General features: G+C 33.5%; 4 protein-coding genes across 5 annotated transcripts; 3 read left to right on the top strand and 1 right to left on the bottom strand.

Moving 5' to 3' along the window:
• Nucleotides 1–1228: 1228 nt before the first annotated feature.
• LOC120176128 (ADP-ribosylation factor GTPase-activating protein AGD3-like) lies at nt 1229–8477 on the top strand. The gene is made up of 19 exons (XM_039182626.1): nt 1229–1559; nt 2589–2665; nt 3149–3249; nt 3532–3602; nt 4070–4132; nt 4287–4331; nt 4470–4535; nt 4654–4701; nt 4800–4895; nt 4979–5020; nt 5341–5550; nt 5661–5792; nt 5909–6133; nt 6314–6400; nt 6481–6816; nt 6963–7108; nt 7217–7310; nt 7496–7983; nt 8110–8477. The coding sequence occupies exons 1-19, from the start codon at nt 1515–1517 to the stop codon at nt 8222–8224; spliced, it is 2487 nt and encodes an 828-aa protein (XP_039038557.1). The 5' UTR covers nt 1229–1514; the 3' UTR covers nt 8225–8477.
• Nucleotides 8478–10900: 2423 nt separating this feature from the next.
• LOC120176129 (protein TIFY 9-like) lies at nt 10901–13212 on the top strand. Of its 2 annotated transcripts, none has more exons than XM_039182628.1 (5): nt 10901–11098; nt 11203–11377; nt 11473–11777; nt 11919–11976; nt 12874–13212. In XM_039182628.1, the coding sequence occupies exons 1-5, from the start codon at nt 10996–10998 to the stop codon at nt 12902–12904; spliced, it is 672 nt and encodes a 223-aa protein (XP_039038559.1). In that variant the 5' UTR covers nt 10901–10995; the 3' UTR covers nt 12905–13212. The 2 variants fall into 2 exon arrangements, with proteins under 2 accessions (XP_039038559.1, XP_039038558.1); XM_039182627.1 differs by having other exon boundaries at nt 10909–11098; nt 11467–11777.
• Nucleotides 13213–17295: 4083 nt separating this feature from the next.
• LOC120176059 lies at nt 17296–18142 on the bottom strand. The gene is made up of 2 exons (XM_039182570.1): nt 17882–18142; nt 17296–17796 (listed from the first exon to the last, which is right to left on the bottom strand). Exons 1-2 carry the CDS (start codon nt 18083–18085, stop codon nt 17425–17427), a joined length of 576 nt encoding a protein of 191 aa, XP_039038501.1. The 5' UTR covers nt 18086–18142; the 3' UTR covers nt 17296–17424.
• A 1618-nt stretch (nt 18143–19760) lies between these two features.
• Nucleotides 19761–20475, top strand: LOC120176127 (GSH-induced LITAF domain protein-like). The gene is made up of 3 exons (XM_039182625.1): nt 19761–19942; nt 20147–20273; nt 20449–20475. The coding sequence occupies exons 1-3, from the start codon at nt 19761–19763 to the stop codon at nt 20473–20475; spliced, it is 336 nt and encodes a 111-aa protein (XP_039038556.1).
• Nucleotides 20476–22991: the final 2516 nt, after the last annotated feature.

The following is a 22991-nucleotide window of genomic DNA, read 5'->3' as shown; positions in this document are numbered from 1 at the left end:
TTATTTACTTTTTCGAGTTGAATTCAAATGATCGAGAATATAAATGTGAAACAAAAAAGCAAGGACGTCCCACATATGGCGGGGCAGTGTTTGGGATAAGCTTGTCCCTGCCCTTTTGTCGGACCCTTTTTCTTTCTTTTTCCAACAATCTTTTGATCATCATCTGCTCTTTCTTTTGAGTTAATTACGATACACGTCTTTATATTATTATTTTATTTTAAATTAACATGAATCGAGTGATCTGAGTAATAAAAAAATTATTGTTATTCATCGAGGTCATGAGTAAACTAGGAACGCAAAGGATGAGAGTTAATTATAAATATATACTTCCTTATAATTATTTCCGATAAATAAAAAATATTTTATTTTAAATTGATTCATAATTTTTTTGAAAATTTTAATTTAAAATTAGTCCCTAAACATTTTAATATTCAAAATGTTCAAAAGTTTGGATCCATCGTACGCTAATTTTTGAGTTAACTAATAATATACATCCTCAAACCATGATCTTTATTTTAAATTAGTTCCTAAATTTTTGAATATTTCAATTCCATCCTTAAGCTATATCTCTCATTTTAAATTACTCTCCGAACTTTATAATATTCCAAAATCATCCCAAATTATGACTTCATTCTATATTGGTCCCCACACTTTTGAATGATTTTGGGGGATATTATTAGAATGTTAAAAAAATCCGGGGATCAATTTAGAATGAGGGTTATATTTTGGGAATGAATTTATAATGTTCAAAAGTTTGAGATTGATTCAAAAGGAGATTCATAGTTTTGGATGAAATTGGAATGCTCAAAAGTGTAGAGACCAATTTAGAATGAGAATCACAGTATAGTGGTACGTGTCGGGACTTTAGTTTCGTTATCATGCGATTTTTGAAATTGTATGGGTTGTGACATAATAGTAGTTTCCACTTAATATTCAATATTCATGTACGCGTTTGAGATATATTATATTTATTTTGTTATAATTTAAAAATTAAGAAATACTTATTATCAATTTAAAATCGTTTGTATAATTATTTTTCACCGACGTATCAAATAATATAATAATATAATATTTGAGTAATAAATGGACCATGCAAATCAAATACCCGACCCGACTCAAGAACTTACTTTCCGCATTTACTTGCCTTTCTTCCTCCTTTGTTTCTGGGTTTGTTTTTTCTTGCCTGCAAAAACAGACAGTAAAGTGAAAAAAAAATTACAGTAAACTTTATTCAAAATGTATAAAAACAAAATTCTCTTTCTTTTAACTTAAAAGCCATTAAAATCCATGAAAATCGAGTCGATACAGCTGAATTCTCTTGCTTTTGAAAGCTAATTATCTTAGTTAATCAAGCTCTCAAGGCACTGCGTCTCGCTCTTTTTCCCCTTTTAGGAGGTTTAAATCGAGCTGAAACTGAGATCTCAAGGGTTAATTTTGTTCTATGAAGGATCAAAAATCAATGTCATGCTAACTAGGATTCACCGTAACGAGAAAAAAGAATCGTCGCCTCCACAATGCATTTGGCTAAGCTCGATGACTCTCCCATGTTCCGCAAGCAGGTTTCTCCCTCTTTCACTAGCTTCGTGTTACTTCGTACTTCGTGTTCGAGGTTGTTGATTTAATATTACTTAATTTTCCCCTAAAATGCTTCACATATTTAGCTGAATTATTTCTTGTAGCGTATTTTTATTGTCGTGTTAGTAAACTCCAGTACTCTTGGGGGGGGGGGAAGCAAAGCGGGGAACCTCTAATTTGTCTTTACGATTTCTAAGCTAAGTAAACAAGCTCGTTTGGCTGCCAACTTTAGAAATTTTTAGCTAGAAACCAGCTGTAGTGTTTGTGTAATGAAAAAATTGTAGATTCAAGAGGTTTACTTTTGGGAAAGAGTTAGGAATATATGCGAAAATTGATAGTTAGATGGATGATCAGTATCTGTAATTGGCGGGTTTCTAAAGAATGATCAGTAGATATTGTGTGATCCTTCATCTTTCTGTGATTCTTGATGAGTTGTGTTATTTGGTACTACAGGATTTTGATTATCAGATGGCCTCTTATGCCTTTTAATTTTGACTTAATTATGTTCTGTTTATGAATAAGAAGAGAGAAGAATGAAATGGGGTTGGAAGAATAGAATAATACTTTGAAACCTTTTTTTCCTGGTTAACTTTTCATCCCGTGAATATATCTTTGTCAAGTGTCAATCCTACATCCGAATTTACCTTTTAATTTTGCTTTAAGACATTGTTTACTTTTCATATTCGCATTGTTACAGTGAGGATATACTGTAGTTTCTCATGGATTTTGAAATGTTCTTATGCCTATGAAGATTATAGTTTGGCTAGCTTCTTTAATTTTAAGATATTTATGTTGTTTCCTTGCATCCAATTAATTACTGATTATTGTTTTCCCTCTTTTGGTTTTAAGTTTCAAAGTGAAGTATTTGGTTTCTTGTCATTTTATTGTGTTTTCTACACATTGTTACCTACTTCGCTGTGATGGGCTCTAATGCTAGTACCTTATAAGAGAATATATAGTTTTAGTTACTTCCGGATCATGTATTGGTAATTTATTTATTTATTTGGAGACAGATGCAATCCATGGAGGAAAGTGCAGAGCTGTTACGGGAGAGAAGCTTAAGGTTTTATAAAGGATGTCGAAAATACACGTATGTCTAGATCATCGAATTTATCTATGAATATGATTGTTTTCAGAAAGCAACGTTTCTTTTGGCCATATAAACTGATATGCATGAGAATGTGTCATGGCCAATCATAAATTTCCGAACTAAATGAAGAAATAGTCCAATATTTCTTTCACTAATGGGCAAAGTATTTGTTTAGTGATGTTTGTTTATTTGTGACTCTTGAACATAAAGCGTGTCAAATGTGTAAATTGTCATAACCTATTTTTGTTCCTAAATTTCAGCTTGTTCGAGGTAAGTGTCATATGTTTTTCAACATTCTTCTGACATGTAAAACTAATTACTTAATTGTAACTCTCAACTGGAATAGATTTTTTTTAATTTTTAAATTTTTTTCCCTTTGGTTTCTTCCTTTGAAGAGGGAAGTGGAGTGGGGTTGCTACCACTTGTTATTAGAGCCACGAGTTTGTGAAATATTCATTTTCAATTTTTTCCTTCTGATTGCAGTGAAGGACTTGGGGAAGGATATGATGGGGACATTGCTTTTGCAAATGCCCTTGAAATGTTTGGTGGAGGGCATAATGACAATATTAGTGTGCCTTTTGGAGGTATATACTCGCTCAATCTTTGTGTGAAAGTTGTTTATTGGAATTTCTCAAATGTTGGTTGATGCATATGCACCTTGAACCGTTTGGGCAGTCTTTAGTGGTAGACTGGTAGTGGATTGACCATTGTTGCTTTGGTGGCTCTTACTGTTGCAATAATTGCTTTGGTGTCATTACTTTGCCACTTTGTTCTTCGGTTATGGCATCACATGAAGATTTATTCTGGTGTGATTATGATTCTTATGGCACTATAGCAGTAATTGAACCCTTTTTCTCTACTTTTAGGGCCTGTCATGACCAAGTTTACCATAGCATTGAGAGAAATTGGTACGTACAAGGAAATTCTTCGATCCCAGGTAAAGTTCTGAAGTATCTGCTGAGCATGAATATAAAATTTTTTGAGAGCGAGGACCTGAAAATAGCTGATTTTGGATCTTTGACACTCTCCAACTGCTGCTGCAAGAATAGCAACTGAAAGACTGATTAGTCTTTTAGAAATCAGTCATAAATATTTCTTTTTTAATTTGTTATTTTTTTATTGGCTACCAAAAAATTGCAATGAACAACTTTTGAGAACTAATCTCATGTCATTTTTAGATCTTTTTTTAACACTATATAGTTTGTTGATATTGAAAATTATGGAACTTTCCTTTTTTATTAGAAAATTCAGTCATAAATATTTCTTTTTTAATTTTTTTATTGTTTGCCTAAAAATTGAAATGAACAACTTTTGAGAACCAATCTCATGTCATTTTAGATCTTTCAACATCGTATATAGTTTGTTGAAATTGAAAAATATAAAACTCTTTCTTTTCTTTTTCAGGTTGAAACAGAGCTAAATGACAGATTACTGCAGTTTGTTGACATTGATATACTTGAGGTCAAGGTAACCCCCAGTTCTTCTTGCTTATGAGATCTAAGCAGCTGTATAAAGTTGGGAGGATATGGAACTATCTTAAAGCTGGCCACTGGGCAGCCCCATCAACTCTTATTATATTATTCTTTTAAATTTTGTTTTTAAAATTCTTATCTTAGTGCAGGAAGCACGTAAGCACTTTGACAAGGCTTGTCTCATCTATGACCAGGTGCCTTAGAGGCTACATATTTTTTTTTACTGCTGTTTGCTTTCATGATACAAATGTTCCTTGGATGTGATGTTATATTTCTTAAGTGGGTCTAAAATCATATTCAGTTATATTAGACCAATTCAATTAATCTTGCAGGCTCGAGAAAAGTTTCTTTCTCTGAGGAAAAGTACGAAGAGTGATATTGCCAATATTTTGGAAGAGGTATCTGGCAAAATAGCTTGATAGTTTCTAATTTCATGTATTCGGCATTCTTGCCTATGTATCTATCGTATTGATGGAAAACCCCTACATGCTCTGATATTTGTTGGAGTTATTCTAGGAACTTCATAATGCGAGGTCCACATTTGAGCAAGCTCGTTTCAATCTAGTGAGTTAATTCCTTACTGATCATTTTCGAAATTGATGTATCTGATATTTCAGAATGTTCAACATATGAAATGGGAGTACTGTGGTTTATAATTACAGGTAACTGCTCTTTCAAATGTTGAAGCCAAAAAGAGATTTGAGTTTCTAGAAGCAGTCAGTGTGACTATGGATGCACATCGTCGTTACTTCAAACAGGTGATCACATGGCAGGCCTTCTCATTTCTTACACATATTTCTCACTTGGTGCATTTCTTATTAAAAATTTTGTTCATTTGTAGGGATATGAATTATTGCATCAAATGGAGCCATATATTAATCAGGTTAGCTACCAACTATCATATCAATTACCTCTAGACTTGGACAAATCTCTCTACATCTTCTCTGACTTGGCTTTCTTTTCTTCATCCTATTCATTTCCTCAAAATAGAGAAATAATATCATATACCAAATATTTATTGTTTGTTTGATAGATTAGTCATAGAATGTTTGTTATAAGATGACCGGTTTATATTTCATATGGCCTTTGAAGAAAACCAAAACAGGAAGAATAATTGTATCTTGTTCTTTTTTACTATACCTGCACTTGTAATTTCAGTATTCTATTTATTCTGTGGTAATTGTTGAAATACAAGTCCTGCAGGTCTTGACATATGCACGACAATCAAGGGAAAGATCAAACTATGAGCAGGCAGCTTTAAATGAAAGAATGCAGGAGTACAAAAGGCAGGTTGCCAGAGAGAGTAGATGGTCTTCTAATGGCTCTTCTCCCAGTGGAGATGGTATACAAGCAACTGGTAGAAGTTCACATAAAATGATAGAGGCAGTTATGCAATCTGCTACAAAGGGAAAGGTTTAAAGAAGCTTTTAAGTTGTGGCCGACCTCTGTTTGTGAGATTGTCTTATTGATTCTTTTGCATTTAACTGTCAATCTGAATCTAAACATGAAAAATACTCCACCAGGTTCAAACTATTCGACAAGGTTATCTCTCAAAACGTTCATCCAACTTAAGAGGAGACTGGAAAAGAAGATTTTTTGTCCTTGATAGTCGAGGGATGCTGTATTACTACCGCAAGCAGTGTAGTAAAGCATCTGTAAGATTCTTTCTGATCTCCCCAGTGTGAAAAATGTTGATAATTAGGGTGCTTGAATTTTATTTTATGATCGGTTCTCTTTTCTTCTCATGTAATTGTTCTTTGTCTATTGATAGGCGTCTGGCAGTCAGCTTTCTGGTCAGAGAAATAGCTCTGAGCTTGGATCTGGATTATTGGGTCGTTGGCTTTCTTCTCATCATCATGGTGGCGCACATGATGAAAAGTCTGTTGCCCGTCACACGGTGAACCTGCTTACATCAACTATTAAAGTAGATGCTGACCAGTCAGATTTGAGGTTTTGTTTTAGGATAATTTCTCCAACAAAGAATTACACCTTGCAGGTATGACTTGTGTGTAAGGGTTAGTATGTGTGTATGCTTGTATATACCTGAATGTATGTTGTTTATGGGATCAACCTATTGAAAAATCATTGCGCACAAAATGTGGCGCCTTTGAAGGATTGAGGATTTTTATTTGGCAAATTGATCTTTAATAATGTTTGTTTGTGCTTGTCAGTACAGGCCGAGAGTGCATTAGATCAGATGGATTGGATTGAAAAGATAACTGGAGTTATTGCTTCATTACTTAATTCTCAGGCTCCTGAGAGGGTAATTAAAGATTTGGCACGAGTTTTTCTTGTTGATTTACATGTTGATATATTGACAATTATACTCCAACAATGTTTCAGTGTCTTTCTGCTAGTCCCATGGGAAATGGTCATCATCGATCCACCAGTGAGAGTTCATTTGAAAGTTCTGATTTTGATCATACTGCTGTTGAAGAGTATACCTCTGAGAGAAACCTTGTTAGCGCACACAATGAACACCAATCAAAAGCTTCACAACATCTAAGGTCATGTATAAAAAATGAAAAGCCAATTGATGTACTGAGAAGAGTGTGTGGGAACGATAAATGTGCAGATTGTGGTGCCCCTGACCCCGATTGGGCATCATTGAATCTGGGTGTTCTTGTTTGTATTGAATGTTCTGGTGTTCACCGTAATCTTGGCGTTCACATATCAAAGGTAAATTTAATAAATTACAATCAACCTTTTTTTTCATCGCTTGGTGATAATCCTGCATCACTAAAACTATAGTATTTGATTGATTGATTGATTGTTCTTTCTCTTGATTTTCTTATTTCTAAGACGGTCAATGGTTCATATTTAAGGTTAGGTCACTTACCCTTGATGTCAAAGTATGGGAGCCCTCTGTTATAGGTTTGTTTCAATCTCTGGGCAATACCTTTGCTAACTCAGTTTGGGAGGAATTTTTGCAGTCAAGAAGTGCTCTCCACGTCGATCTTTCCCTCACAGGGTAAAGATTTTTGTTTTTCTTTCAATAAATAAGAGATTTTCATTAGTATAAAACCAAATTTGTTTTTCTTGCTGCTTGTTACTAACGTTCATTATTTCGGCGATGAAGCTTTTACAAGTCTGATAAACTGCAGTTGCTTCTTACGGGCAAGCCATGTCATACCGATTCTATATCTGCAAAGGAGAAGTTCATTCATGCAAAGGTTAAGCATTTTCCTTGTATTCAAATCTTTACACATTTATTATTTTAGATGGTTGCATAAGATGATTTTTTTTACTGTACCTTTTCCTTGAAGGTCGGATAATTTGATTTAATTTAATTATTGCTCACAACAATTATTTGACTAGTGTAAACAATTGAAGGAATTCTGTTTTCTCTTGATCTCAGTATGCGGAAAAGCTTTTTGTTCGCAAGCCTAAAGACAAGCAATATCCTAATTCCGTGGCACAACAGATTTGGGAGGGTGTTCGTGCCAACGACAAGAAGGCTGTCTACCGCTGTATTGTTAATCGTGAAGCAGATATAAATGCAGTGTACGAACAATCTCCTCTGTCTTCACTGACCCTTGCCAAAGCCATGCTATTGCAAGAACATGAGAATGCCGATAACAACTCTGGTTACATGAGAGTGGATTCATCTGATAGCTTATCCGCTAGCTCTTTCAACTTGATGGGAACCAGTGAGGGCCAAGTTATGGACGATTTAGACGGTTGCACCCTTCTTCACCTTGCCTGTGAAGCTGCAGACATTGGCATGCTTGAACTTCTATTACAATATGGAGCAAATATAAATGCAGCTGATTCAAGAGGTCAAACGCCACTTCACCGCTGTATTCTCCGAGGAAAAGCAGCATTTGCTAAATTACTACTTACCAGGTGATCTTTGCTACGTGATGGTTATATCTGCATTGTTCTCATGGCCCTTTACATGGTGTTTTAATGTGACTCGTATGTGTATACCGTTTATGGAAACATTACAAAGATTTACCTGGTTTTATGTAGGGGAGCGGATCCATGTGCATTAAACAAGGAAGGGAAAACCCCTCTTGAGCTTGCAGTGGAATCCAATTTCCGTGACGGTGAGGTACTTGCTTTATTATCACAAGTAAACGGGTAATAGAAAACCAAAATGGAAGTACAAATCGAACCCGAAGTGTGGAATTTGAAAAATGTATTCCTTTGTGTAATTATATGTATCGAAAGGGCCAGTTCTTCTCATTGAAATGGATGTCAGCAGTGTATGCTATGTGTTGTGTTTATTAGTTTTGTTCCTTTCCTGGTGATGCCGTTGGGTTGGGGACTAGATTTTAGGGCAATTCTGTGTTTTTAAATTTGTTTTATTGGGATGATTTCTTGTGTTTTTTCTAACATCATATGATATATATATCTAATGAGTGATCGTAATGGTAGAAGAGAACGTTTTTTTTTTTGGGGGGGGGGGGTTGAACACTTTTCTTTACATATGTAGGTGAATTTGTCAAATCTGAGTCTTTTAGGAAAATACATGAATCAAATTCCAAATTTGGAATAGTAGAGGGATTAAAAAAACCACACCAACTCATATCATATTTGCCTGCTGATAGGCCTTCCACCCATGATCCTATTTCTGTGTTAACTCAGCTTTCAATGGACCAAAACGGACAATGCTCTACAAGTTCGACTTATACCGAGAGATTTTAAATTTGAATAGAATGTTTGATGTGACAAACCGTGGGACACTTAACGTTTATCCCAATAGGTAAGGTACCATTAAATCGAAGTAGCCAAACATTTAACAGGACCGACAATGTTTAAACTCGGATATTGATTACTTGATGTGACAATTGTGGGACAAATGTGCATTATTACTTTTTTTTTCTCGAGGTAAAGGAAACAAGTGTCTTTTTTGAAGGGAAAAAATAGGTCTATAACACGTGGTTTGAAGCAAAAAATGTTCGATTAGTTTATGATGGAGTTGATTGTAATGAATATGGTTTAGAAAAATTGGTCTACAAGACACGTGGTTTTGACACAAATGTCTGGTATTTAGTGGAAGACGTGTTTCTTTTATAGAAATTAAAATTGTACCCGTATGAATTTTGATTTGGGCTTTATATTTTTTTATGATAACATTAGACGAATGATTATACATAGATAATATTTTGCACTTAACACAAATTTTAACGGATGTTATGATTGGAACACTTATAACGTTTGTAACGTTAGATACCTAAATAAATAAATAAAATATAAACACCCATTTAAGTAAAAAACGATATAATTCAAACATTTATTTTTTAATCAAATCATTTAATTATAATTATTAGAATTATATTTGTAGTTCTTCTAAAAAGATTATGTAATAGACATTCAACAATTGCTAGCTCTCCACTGACCTGACTCTTTGTCTAGAAACTGTCAACCAAATCAGGCTATACATGGTCTTTACACCCTAATTTCCTAACAACCATTATGTTAGGGATTTATAATATTAAATTAACATATTACCTGTTCAATTATAACTATGATGTAATGATATTTAATTTGTCTATTATGGGTAAAATATAGAAATGGCCATTAAACCGTGCTAAAAATGATTTTTTTATCATTGAAAATTTAAATATTACAAAATAATTGTTCGACTTGTCAAATTGTTACAAAATAATCACTATATGCTGTAAAATAGTAAAGTTTTAAAAGTATGAATTATGCTCTGGTAAAAATTAACATGTAAGGTACTAAAAGTCTAGAATTATGATATTAAAATAAAAGTTATTTAATTTTTATGTTAGAAAACCAAATAAATTAATTTTATATGATATTTTGATACAAAATTATGTAAAGAAACTTAAAAATATGTTACGGTATTAGTTTTAGCAGCGTTTCTTGGGACACTTTTGTTTTCGCCGGGATAATGTTTAGGCCTAAAAGATATTGCAAGAGACGTGTTTTACTGTAGTGAACAAAATTATTAATATTCAAGAAGGGATTACACATGTGATGTGCAGTAAATAGTCTATTGTCTTTCCACAAATATAATTATTTCGTCTAAAATTAAAATCTAAAACACTAATTAATTTCACATGTAAATTAAAATGTTTTGAGTTTTCAAGTTGAATTTGTCAAATTTCCAAATAGGAGAAATTGTCAAAAACAAAGAAATATTAAAATAGTCCTACTTTGAATCATATGTTTTGTTGGTAAGGTTATATATTTTCCGTCCAATATTTTTCAAAAGAATCCCACAATATTAATATGTATCAATTAGATCATTTGGCTTGGGTGTTCAATACCAATTGGTATTTTTCGTAAAGCAATTTTTATTCATTTTAGAAGATCGTTTCTTTTGTAATAACAGATTAGATCCTTGTTCATGTGATCGATACAAACATATTTAAAATTTTACAATACATGATTTAAATAATCTACATGTCAGACCCAAGATAATATTTAATGTCTAAACTAATGGATAGACTGGAATAAGGACCAGATTGGTACAATAATTATATTTTAAGGACTTAATTAGAATGTATTGAAGTTAGAGGTGTAGAAGACAATTAACCCAAAAAGAAAAGCAAATTAAAAAGACTCAAATACACTGTTACGGTCAGACAGTTGGACCTGCCTCATTTGTTAGTAACACAAACTCCACGTGGAAGATGTGTACGTTAAATATACGCTTACCCACCAAATATTCAAAAATTATTAAATAAATAAAATAAAATAAAATCTTTATTTATTTAATAAATACAGCGAATCCTCCTTTAATACTTTCTCATGCATCTCGTGTAATGCAATTTTCAATTTCCCTCGCCTCTATTTATATAGTCTTCAACTTTCCCTCCTCTCCCAAACAAATTGAATCCAAAAAAGAAAAAAAAAGTTTTCTCGAGAAAAATTTTGACAAAAATGTCGAGAGCTACCGTCGAGCTTGATTTCTTCGGAATGGAGAAGGCTGACTCCTGCAAATCTCAGTTCCAGAAATTCCTCGATCGCCGTCGGAGCTTCCGAAGTAAATTCTTTTTCTTTTTTTTTTTGAGTTTTCTCCCTCGATTTCAGTCATTTTTTTAGTGAATGAGTGTGTTTAAAGTGAAAAACGGTGATTAATGTTATCAGGCATTCAAGGAACAATTTCGAAGATGAATCCGGAGTTGATTAAGTCCATGATTTCGTCCGGATCGACGAACCGGAATCCGGTTGACTGGAGAAAGTCCTTTTCGGTGCCTTCGAGTCCTAAAGAAAATCGGAGTAGTCCGATTCCTTCTTTACCTATTCTGAATCCCGCCTTAAGGTAAATCGAGTATTCGACAGTTTCATCGCTAATAAGCTTCGATTAAAATAATCAGCGTGAAAAGCGTTAACGTTTTATTCAATTTTCAGGCCTAGTTCTTCTGAGGGCGGTCCTGAAACAGCTCCGTTGACGATTTTCTACAACGGAACTGTCTCCGTGTTCAACGTACCTCGAGACAAGGTTCGGTTGAATCATTTATCTAAATATAATATCCATACATTTGTTTTGGAAAATCAATGCATTGAAAGTTGTGATTTATTAAATTTTGATCAGGTAAAGAGTATTTTCAAACTCGCGGTTGAACTTGAAGGAAGCTCAAAAAACGTTGAATCGACAGATTCATCAAAAGTTGCAAATCCTTCTAACGATCGACAAAACCTTCTCGAAACTCGTAATGGAGGTCGGTTCCTGTTTTCCAAATTTTTCTTCCATTTCCAGCCTTTATTTTAGTAATAAGTAGTATTTATATATACACGTATATGTTGAACTTACCAAATTCGCATACAAAAGACTTCATTCGTTTGTGGATATTTTTATGTAGATTTGCCAATTGCTAGAAGAAAGTCGCTGCAGAGATTTCTGGAAAAGCGCAAAGAGAGGTAAAATAGTCTTTTACATAAGAGATTACTAGGCAAAGTTAGCATAATCATTTATCCAAGAGATTATTTAATGAAATTATAAGTACCAAACAAATCTAATCTTAATTAAATATTTCATTTTTATATATTTTTAATAATATTAATTGATCATAAGATAATATTTATTTAAATTTTTTCAGTCATCGATAAATCACATACTTTAGATTGATAAAAGTAAATGAAATACATAATTCATTTCTTGTGAAATAGAAAAACACTTTATGTTCCTAAAAAACCTTTGAAAGTATAATGAATGCGAGAAACGAACATAGAAATTTATGTCAGAGTTGTGAACATAAAACATTATATTAAAGTTTTATGGGGTGAAATTAAATAATTTTTATAAAAATATAAAATACAAAAAAAAATAGAAGTACGATTGTCCTTAGTATTCCTCGATCCATCTTATGGATATCAGCGTAGATAAAGTAATAAGCCTTTGTAAAATGCAACTTTGCTTGCTTGTATGTAGGCACATGGAATCGGCAAAAGAAAACATAATTAAATCTACTGACGTTTCAATGTCCGTAATACACAACGCACCGAAAGCACTAAAAATTCCTAAGTTAAGAAAAAGCACCCGCTTTTGAATAGGGGCAGCCACGTTGACCTTGATTAACCCAAACTCAAACAAGCGTTTTGTTTTTAAATATTATATTTAAATGTATTTAAGATAATCATTTTTAATTTAGAAATTATAAATAACTTAAATATTACACAAAATAATTATAGAAATCATAGATGAATATTGTTTTTCATTTTTTGGTCATGCTTGAAATAGTTAATGAAATTAATAAATTTTTCCTCCAAAATTTGTCAAGTATCTAACACGTGGTTTCTTTTCATTTGTATGTTTAGGTTGACTTGTGCATCACCTTATGCTTGGTAGTCGTTTTACCTAAAACTAAACGCGTTTTTAGAGAAAATGACTTGGGCCTACATTTTTTCAAACTTATACATTTGAAGATGCTAGAAAAAAAAAAAGGAGCCGACAAGAAGATAGGGGATTCTTTACATATTGGGTAGCAAATGCTTATGCCTTGTGTCTATTAAAAATTTGAAGACATTGCTTATTTTAGTTTATACATATTGTGGGCTTGGACTTTCATTTTATATTTATATTATATGGTGACCTTTGTATGGAAGCAAGATACCTTCTTTATTGGTTAATTAGTTAACGATTTTTTGTGTTTGTTATTATTTTTTTAAATAAGTTCGATTCTGAGTTTAATATTTTTATTTTACGAAGATTAAAAATTTAAGTTCCATTCATATGTGATAGGTTTAAATGTGTCATGGATTTTTTTTTTTTATTTTAAAATTTTAAAATATATTTTATATATACAAAATTAAGTTAATGTACCGTTTTTATTTGAGAGTAGAAATATTTTTAAATTGTTTTGATCATCATATTTTGATGATCTAGTTAGAACACAATGAAGTTCGGGACCAATTTAAAACATGTGCATAGTTTGAGGATGTCGGGTGAAATTAGCCCCGTAAGTACAACATGTAGAAATTAGTTTCCTATACAGTGATGAGAAATATGGAGAAATCCGGATCGTGGGAACCGGATGCTGCATGGGGTAAAGCAAATAATATGTGTATAATATATAAATATGTTTTATAGATTGAAGAAAAATATATGATAATATTGATAGCATGGTATACGAGTATAATGACTTTAGAAATAATAGTACATACAAAAATAAAAAATAAAATTTTATGTAAAAATAAAAAAAAAACAAATAAGATTTTTTTTAGGATCTGCATGATTGTATGCTTTAATTGATTTGTGTCCAACCCTAATAATATGATATATAATATCTATGTATAGAGATAATTACTATGATCTTAGATTAATTTCAATTTTAGTTTAGTTAAGTGAATCGATCTTAATATGTTGATTAATTATCCGAGAGAACCTTACGATCTTGGTTTGATTGTCGCGTGGATAACTAGTACAAAAAATCAATAATTACTTCTTTGAACATATTATTTTTGGTATGATGCCTATACTGTCCAAACATCTTCTCATTTATAAATTAAAAAATATTGAACACTTAAACATGCTTGATTTTACATATTTTAGTGTAATGTGGTATTATTAACAAAATAGTGTAATGTGGCAAGTGATCTTCTTAAGAGAAGGTGGGGTGTGTAGTTACGATATACTGAAAGTATGTTTGTATTGGTCAACAGTTGATTTAGCAGGTGATTTTTCGTTTATTCAATTGTCGAGTTGTAGTTATTATCTAGTTGTGTTGTATTCTTTTCTTATAATATGTTTAAGGAGATTTTTAATAAGACACGTTATTCAAGTGTCGGGATTGTATTTTTAAATGTTTAATAAAATCAAATTTGCTGAACGAAAAAAAAAAAATTAATCGACAGAATGAATATTTATTTAAATCTTGATTAAGGGACTTCTATATATGATAGAATGCAAAATTAAACAAGCTAGTAGAATAGTTTAATTTTATATTATTTTTGGATCAGATACTAGTATTTAAAAATCATATTAAATCTGATTATTCTAACGTGGAGCCTAAGTTAAATCCAAACTAGTATAGACTAAATTGGACATCACATTATTTTATTTAATGTCTTTAAGTACGAGATGTCATTTTACAGTAGGGACTAGAATGTAGTGTTTATAAAAGTATTGAGATTAAAAGGGGGTTAAGTGTAACACCCTAGATTAGTACGACACACAGTCGACCAATTTAAGATGCTATACGGAACCACTGATTGAATCTATGACTCAACTGGACAATAATGTTTACAAATATACATGCCTTTTCAAAAATGCTGAGACGTACATTTGATCTGCATTAGACTGGTCTAAACCTTGGTCTATCTACTGCTTCCCAACTGCTTGATCTACTATCCTGCCCAGAGAAACATCCGAAGGCTGAGCTAACTAGCTCAACGACACAATAATAACTAAAACATATTAACTGTATATCACTGAAAGGCTAACTATCAAGTCTACTGATCTGATCTGCTTAGTGAATATCCTTGCGATATTCATTCTCTACGCTACTGTAAACATCATGGTGCGACTGGGGGATTACTTCATCTCAGAGCTCACGCACCCCTTTAGTCTACTGAGATATGACCCCCAAAATTCTTAATCGGACAATATGCCCCTGACTAACCCACCCCTAGCAAGTCTCAGGCTCGGCCTTAGTTAGTCGGTTTTAAGGGCCTTGCGCCCTATCTAAGGATATATCCAGACTGCATCTATACTTTCGACTCCACTAGCTTTTCTAAAGGAACTCGGGTGTCCGAATCGTTTCTCAAGCATCAAACAAGGTTAATCTTATTTGTCCCTAATTATTTTGTTTCTACGTTTGAATTTACATTAATATTGTTCCACTTGTAGTCTTATTTGATGATATAATGAAGTGTTGGGGTACCTCATGTCTAAATACCTCAAAAACTTACATTTCTGTCCAAAACAGACTAAAAGTATCGATATTAGCCAAGAGTATTGATACACCCAAAAGTTTCGATACTTTATATAAGTACCGATACTATTAAACATTATGTTCTGCCTAGTTCCAATACGTTCTGGGAGTTTCGATACTTCTACCCAGAAAACTCATTTTTACCCCAAAACGAAGAACAAGTATCGATATTATCCCTATAGTATCGATACTTTACCTACAAAAGCCATAAAAAAACACAAAAACATCTATTTTTCAAACCCAAAGACCCTAGCAAGGTCTCCAAACGTTCTTAAAGTCTTATTTGATATTAAGGGAGCATATATAAGGCTTTAATACATACTAAAAACATAAAACATAAAATCTACCATGAAAATATACTAAACACGCTTAAACTAAACTTTCAAGCTAAACCTTTTTCAAATGATTCTACAACTGGTATGGAAAAGCTAATAGTGTGTTACCTGGATCCTTTGGATGCTAGAACACTTTTTGAATCAACTAGGGATCCACTCTTTCTTTTCCCTTCGCTTGAACTCTCTCTTCAACCTCTTTAACTAATCAAGGTATAAAAATGTATTACTTACTTAACTAGGTATTGGATAAAGATTAGATACACTCCCTACAACTCAAACACTCTCCTAATATGACTTAAAACACTTGATTTCTAAAAACCCATAAAAACTCATTTTTGAAAAACTAAGTCAATCCTTGAAATTAAGGGCTCTAATGGAAGCTTAGAAGATGAAGAATAAATTTCTTACCTTGATTGCTTCAATCTAGGCTTAGGATTCCTTTTTAACCTTTAAAACAAGCTATGGGTAAACTACACTTTTAGTCCTTCTCCCTTTAACTCATTTTAAAAAAACACCACTATCCTTTTTGAACTATTGGGCCAACCTAACCCCAATACCCTTTTTGAACTAGTCCAACTATCTTAAGAGGTCTAACTGGCTTGACTTACGAGTTTCGGGTTGACTCAAACTACTGACCCGAGCTCCGGGGCATTACATTAAGTCATAATAGATAAAAGAAAGAATTGAAAACTAAAGGACTAGAATTATAAGTTATCGTTGAAGTTTCATTGTTAGTGGAGATGGTAGATTCATGTGTGTAAGTTTATATTTCTTATAAATGTATGCATGAGTTTCAATGTTATTACAAAATAATCTTTTTATCCTTAAATTTTAGGATAGTTTAAAATGATTCTAACTTTTTATACCGATCGTTATAAAATGTTAGGTTGAAGCACAATGCTCATATTTGATTGATTTATATATAAAAAATGTATCAATCTTTCATATATGGTAATCATTTGAATTGATCTTGTGTTTTATACATTTAACAATATAATTCTTAATTGTTTGATTTTGTGTATGAATGTTTTAATTTTTTTTTATTTAATCATGTTTTTCCTCGAACTCTTGAACGTGATTATTCTTATCTAACAAAGTCTTTGGTCAAAATAATGGACGTTACACATTGTTTCATTGGATGAATCATGTGTTCAACTAACTTTGGGATTGGCTCGAGTTTTTTTTATTAACCTAAGATGATTACAAAATAGTAACTATTCTAAATATTCTCAATCATTGGATAATGAATGTTTAATCACCCTACTATAGTTGGTAGTACTCGAACTTGTGACATCTAATAATAACAATTAGTCCTTCGACTACCAAGGTAATTTAATTCATTCGGATTAGTTCGTGTTGAATATTATTTCAAAAAATTCTTCAGAGATTATTTTTTATCATCCTCAAAAATAAAACACATTTAAAGACATCAATTCGTTACAACTTGATCCAACAATTTTTAACAGTGGATGTGGACTTCAATGGCGCCCCAAACAAACGCTAAGCACCAATATTCATCTCTCTAAGTAACTCATTATTCAAACCTGTAAAAAAAAACTTTAGAAATATTTGAAGACCCTAAAAAGTTTCACAAATCCGGATCATGTTGACGATGGTGAACTACTCGGGGATCGATCGAAACGAAGAAGATGACCGTTACATTTGGGACAATCTTCAACTTTCTTGGGGACCATGAAATACATATAGCAGCTCCTGCAACCAGCCACCACCAATACGTTGTCGTTTTCTTTCTCGAGTACCCCACGGGGCTGGTCGTTATTGTTATCGTTGTAATCCCTTGAAGGAGATAATTCCGATGAATATGATAAGTAGTCTTCACTGTCATACCAGATATCGCCGTCGTCTTCTTCGGAGGAAGATAAATCTCTGCCGTTTTCGGCTGCCGCTTCCGTCATTGGATCCTCAGTCGGTTCCGCCCCGTCCCTCCGTTTTTTATAGTAAAACTCCGCCGTCTGCCATATAAAAAGTTTTAGGGTTATGTTTAAAAAAACCCTACGATACGTACTATGAGGAAAAGCCATTGAAGAACGAATTTACCTTCACATCAAGGCCTTGTTGTTCCCAGTAGTAAGGGAGGGAGACATGGGAGTTGAGCTCCTCGAAGCCAGTGTTGAAAACGGCACCGTCTGGGACCTTGATATTATAACCGTCTTCTTTTTCTTCTTCTGCTTCAGCGCCATTTTCATGGTTCAGAGTACAGTTTCGTAAAGACCTTTCCAAAGATGCTGTGATCGTCCCCATGTTTGGTTCTTTAATTATGTATTCCTCAACGTGAAATTCCCAGAAAACAAGACATGAAGAAACAAATGACTCAAGGGAGAAGACAACAAGAGGGAGAGGGAGAGAGGAATTTAATGATGATATGAACAAAGTTAAAATGGACAAAAGATGTAAGGCGAAGTGAAACAGTGAAGGAATGTTATGAAAACGGAAATAGACGGAGAAAAGGACGAAGAAGTGAGTCAAATGAAGGAATCGACAAGACCAATGTATTGGTTCTATTACCCTACAAACTGGAAATTGTAGACTACAGCCCTTCACCAGATGGACGAGGGAATTTGGATGGCCCCATTCTCCTTTTACAGAACATTTCGAAATTCGTTTTCCTTTAAAATGAAAACAACATTCGTTCGACTAAACAACAAACATAAAAGTATAAAGGATGTGACAATCAAATAACAATATTGTATTAGGGTTTAAAGAGCACTTGGTATGAATTTCTAATAACCTCCTAAAATTATAAAAATCTCGAATTAATCTAAAACTCAGACAAGTGAAGCCAGGGGCGGATGTAGGGATGTTACGGACCCAAACTCGACGGGTTCCGATCCAAGACGACTCTTTCGAGTCGGATTTTTTTTTAAAATATCAGGTTTGGATTGGATGAGTTTTTTTTAGAGATTATGTTTGGGTCGGATCAAATTTGGATTTAAAGTGAAAAATATCCGACTTGACCTAACCCCTAAAAAGATATAATTTTACCTTATATATTTAGGGATAATTGCAATAAGACCCCTCCGTATATATATTTTTCCAATTAAATCCCTATTTTTTTTTGAATAAAAGTAATATTTGTTATAAATATATTATTTTGGGTCGGGTTAAGTTTGGGTCAAGTGGACAATGCATAATTTTTGGCTCGGCTTCGGATTAAGTAGATGGTATATAATTTTCGGGTCTGATCGAGTTAATCAGAAACCTGACCCAACTTAACCTATGGTATCCCTAGACAAATGCACTAAGCCCCATAGGGACAAAATACAATAGTTAAATTTAGTTTAATATATTAAGAAAACAGAAAAAATAGATTTTTTTACATACTTATTATTTTTTTAAAAATATGAATAAAAGTTTAGATCTCATTCCTAATTTTTTGGATCCTTCACTAAGTGCGACACTTGTATCTAAAAATAGAAGAAACATGTACTAAACAATTCCAATAAAATTCCTATACGAAATGACAAGGACAGGAACTAACCTGGAAATCAATCTAGAAGAAAAAAAAGGGGGAAAAACACACAAAAATTTGTAGCAAATTACTTAATTCAAAATATAACTTATAACTTAACATGACTCTCAAAATATAATAAAAAATTAATTAAAAATAAAAAATATTAAAATAATAAACTTCCTATACAATTCGCCCCATTTTTTCAATACATCACATTATTTCAGTTCAATAAATAAAATGATTCTAGTAAAATTTTAGATATTATATATATAAATAAAAGTAAATAAAACGCGAAAGAATAGTGAGAGGTGGCAATTGGCGCCAATTGCTCGTAGCTGCGTACGTAAAGCTCAAACCATCTTCTACAAAACTCAGAAATCGGAATTCTGTTTTTCCCCCCGACACTAAAGTTCCAAGTAATCAGATTTTCCCTTGTGTTGTTTCTGAGAAATTCGCCCTTTCATTATGTTTAAGAAACAGGATGAGCGGGTGGTCGGAGTCCCATACTTTGTGGGGATGAAACCGTACCAGCAGGACGTCATATACGGTGATCCCGGTAATACTCCGATTAAGCAAACCATGTATCGTGATACCCCTGCTCCTTTTAACTGCCCTTACTGCGGTAATTCCGGACTCACCTTCGTCAGGTAACTCTATTTCATTTTGCTTTTCTTTCTTCCTTTTTGGTTTGAGATCCGAAAATAAAATTTTGGATCTCTCGGACCGTCGGACGTAAATGAACGGACCTTGATCGATTAATCGTAATCCGTTTGTGTATTATTCGTCTATGTTTGTATGTTAAGTTAAGCGAACAAATACCAATAAAAAAACTTATGTTCTATATATTTCAGATCGAAACTTAGCTTGGCAGCGGTTGTTGCATGCATGATGCCCTTCATGCTTGGATTCTGCTTTCTTTGCCCCACAATGGATTGCCTCTGGCACAAGTATCATTATTGCCCACACTGCACCGAGAAGGTAAAGTCCAATTCTCGATTTTCTCTTTACATGTTCGAGGGGGACTTTATCCGTTCCGATCATTATTCGTCTCTGTTTTGATCGTATTCTCGTTTGATTGATGGTTCTCTTGCATATTGCCGAATTCGAGAAAAATGATCCATGTATGGTGGTCGATCTGCCTCAATGGGTGCAGGAGAGCTTTGCTATTCCTGCTGGATAAGTCTAGTAAAACCATTCTTTTGCTATACCATTTAAGCCTTTTTGGCCTTTTTTTGATCTCTATGTTCATTAGTAAGGAACTTAATTACTTGATTCGATCTAATCTGCACATACTTAGCCTGAAACCAAGCCGATGAACCGTTTTATATTTCAGTTCATTTGTAATTTGATTCGTTCTATATGCCCTACACGTATGAAATGTAATAACATATTTGTTATAAGAGAGAAATGTATATATATATATACACACACATAAATGTAAATAGTTAATTTACCTATTATCATCTATCTTTCGGTAGCCTATCTCAGAGAAGTGCGACGGAAGAAGAGAAAGTCCGGCATGAGCGAAAAGAGCGAGTTCCGATAGCCTAGGAGACTGCCTGTAGGGTACCACTCAAGCAACAATGATCTGATTTCATGCTTGTCCTAGTCCACAGGCAAGTCATCCTTGGCTACAATACAACACTCTAGTCTTCATGTAGGACCTCTCTTCCTCATCAATTTAGTTTCGAATGTATCTTATTTTTTCCGATCTTATCCCCTTTCAGTATCCGGTACTCACATTGGGTCTCGAGTATTTCAGAGTCGAGCCGAGTCGGCCCTCGGGGCACCTACCGGAATTCATTTCCTTTCCCCAACGGAATGCCTCACTTGCAATGTTTTGGCCTTGGGGGACTTTAATTTATAACCAATGATCCAATCAGTTTAGCCTATCGTGGAATATATCCGGTCCAGACTATGTCACTCATCTTCAGTACCAGTAATCGTATTATTGCATGCAATCACCTCTGACTTCTGTAGTTTAGATCGTGAACGTAATGTATGTTATTACGATCAATTTCGAAAAATGTCACACGAAAAAGGTTCGATATCGATGTCGGTTCGAGTGGATAATACTGTTTTGACTTTTACCTAACCCTTTAAGAAGAGGGAGACAGAGAAGAACACAATCTGTAAAGCAAATATTCAGTTTCTGCTCCAGTTGGACTGGTTTTTATTCGGACCCCACTTATGATGCAAATTAGGCCATATCTACGTCGACAACTCGGCCTTACCCTGGACGATGACACTTCGTCTGTGCATGGTGGAAGGGACACTTTGCATTTCGCGATTGGATTCGAACATTGTGTTTATTTCCTTTGACTGGTGTGATTTAGAGAGGTCTCATAAAGTGGTTTTCATTTAAGTTTTAATCCATGAAAGTACTGAAGGTCAAAATCCTTGTGCCAAGCTTCTTCATTAAAGATGGAACATTGCTGATAATTGGCTTGCATGTTCTGTTTTGTTCTTTACATAAAAAATAATAATGGGCAAGGTGAGGTGGATGTGTCAAGAATATTTCTCCGTGGCAGTTTTATATCCACCCGATTAATCATCTTTTATACGACAAATTATTAGATGGATCTAGCTCAACACATCATTCATGATCTCAACCAATAAAATCCAACCATCTCATTTTTTTAAGGTGAATCTTCACATCTTTCCTACATGCAAATGAAGAGTAGGTACAAAGACGGAGCTAAGATTTTAGTTCGGGGGCAAAATATAATTAACAATAGAAAAGGGGGAAATCAAAATTTAAAGGTCTAAATTGGTAATTATTCTTATTTTTTTAATGGCGATTTTTTTGGAACAATGGCTTCCCGGGACCTACATGGTTCCGTTACTAAGTAGGTAGTTATTTGAAAGTTACTTTGAGAGGATAAATTTTATTAATTGAAGTCGGAACCATCAAATAATTTCTACTTTTATATGTATGGTTAGAGATTATGATCCAACATTTCGACCTAGATCAAAATTTAGGTTTAGTAAGAAAAAGTTTATATATATTGTGATGTGTTCATAGTTTGTTGTACTTTCGTTACGATATCTATTATATTTTATTGTTTGTTAGGAGTCTCGTTTAGAGATTTTATTTATATAATGTAATTTATCTGAAAGTTAATGGTACTCTCATCCTTGGGAGGTCTGAGATTCTTTTGTAACTTCGGTGAACATTTATCAAGAACTATCGACTAGTGGAGAGCTGGTAGATTACAAATGTTATATTAGGAGATAGAACATGTTGTCTCCTGAGAACGTCATAAAGTGGTTTGATAGATATCTATGGTGGAGAATATATCTCGTCAGTTCTGGGTAGGATCAATCTGAATTGTTGATGAGAACAAATTGGTCATGTCGACCGATATTAGTTTGACTCTTCTATTTTGGGTGGAGAGTCGCAACCGAAGAAAAGATTGTCGTTGGCCGATGTATTACTGTGAGAGAGGGTTGATCATGAAGGAGATTGGGAAGATTTTAACCCCTTCAATCATGGATGCATGAGGAGTATTTATAGTGGTCTTCACCTAACAACTCCAAATAAAACTATTATGGCTATTGATAGGTCAATAAACTAAATAGATTTGATAGTCAAATATTAGATTTTGTTATAGTAAATCATACGAGTCTAAGGATCTTATCTAGAAGTTTTATCTATGCGTTGTAGCCTATTCGAAGGTTAATCAAGTCCTTATC

The sequence above is a fragment of the Hibiscus syriacus genome, unplaced genomic scaffold (genome assembly GCF_006381635.1).
Source record: "Hibiscus syriacus cultivar Baekdansim isolate YM2019G1 unplaced genomic scaffold, ASM638163v2 tig00112226_pilon, whole genome shotgun sequence".
NCBI classification, from domain to species: Eukaryota; Viridiplantae; Streptophyta; class Magnoliopsida; order Malvales; family Malvaceae; genus Hibiscus; species Hibiscus syriacus.
The sequence above is the reverse complement of the archived record's forward strand: the minus strand, read 5'-3'. Positions and strand labels throughout refer to the sequence as shown.

What these genes read in the sequence shown, in the direction of transcription:
- LOC120176129 (XM_039182627.1), top strand. Translation starts at nt 10,996, where the DNA reads ATGTCGAGAGCTACCGTCGAGCTTGATTTCTTCGGAATGGAGAAGGCT. An exon ending in TCGCCGTCGGAGCTTCCGAA is followed by an intron (nt 11,099 to 11,202) that starts GTAAATTCTTTT and finishes TAATGTTATCAG; the next exon opens with GCATTCAAGGAACAATTTCG. An exon ending in ATTCTGAATCCCGCCTTAAG is followed by an intron (nt 11,378 to 11,466) that starts GTAAATCGAGTA and finishes TTCAATTTTCAG; the next exon opens with GCCTAGTTCTTCTGAGGGCG.
- LOC120176059 (XM_039182570.1), bottom strand. Translation starts at nt 18,085, where the DNA reads ATGGGGACGATCACAGCATCTTTGGAAAGGTCTTTACGAAACTGTACT. An exon ending in AACAAGGCCTTGATGTGAAG is followed by an intron (nt 17,797 to 17,881) that starts GTAAATTCGTTC and finishes TTTATATGGCAG; the next exon opens with ACGGCGGAGTTTTACTATAA.
- LOC120176128 (XM_039182626.1), top strand. Translation starts at nt 1,515, where the DNA reads ATGCATTTGGCTAAGCTCGATGACTCTCCCATGTTCCGCAAGCAG. An exon ending in AAAGGATGTCGAAAATACAC is followed by an intron (nt 2,666 to 3,148) that starts GTATGTCTAGAT and finishes TTCTGATTGCAG; the next exon opens with TGAAGGACTTGGGGAAGGAT. An exon ending in GTCGATCTTTCCCTCACAGG is followed by an intron (nt 7,109 to 7,216) that starts GTAAAGATTTTT and finishes TCGGCGATGAAG; the next exon opens with CTTTTACAAGTCTGATAAAC.
- LOC120176127 (XM_039182625.1), top strand. Translation starts at nt 19,761, where the DNA reads ATGTTTAAGAAACAGGATGAGCGGGTGGTCGGAGTCCCATACTTTGTG. An exon ending in TCCGGACTCACCTTCGTCAG is followed by an intron (nt 19,943 to 20,146) that starts GTAACTCTATTT and finishes TATATATTTCAG; the next exon opens with ATCGAAACTTAGCTTGGCAG. An exon ending in GCCCACACTGCACCGAGAAG is followed by an intron (nt 20,274 to 20,448) that starts GTAAAGTCCAAT and finishes CAATGGGTGCAG; the next exon opens with GAGAGCTTTGCTATTCCTGC.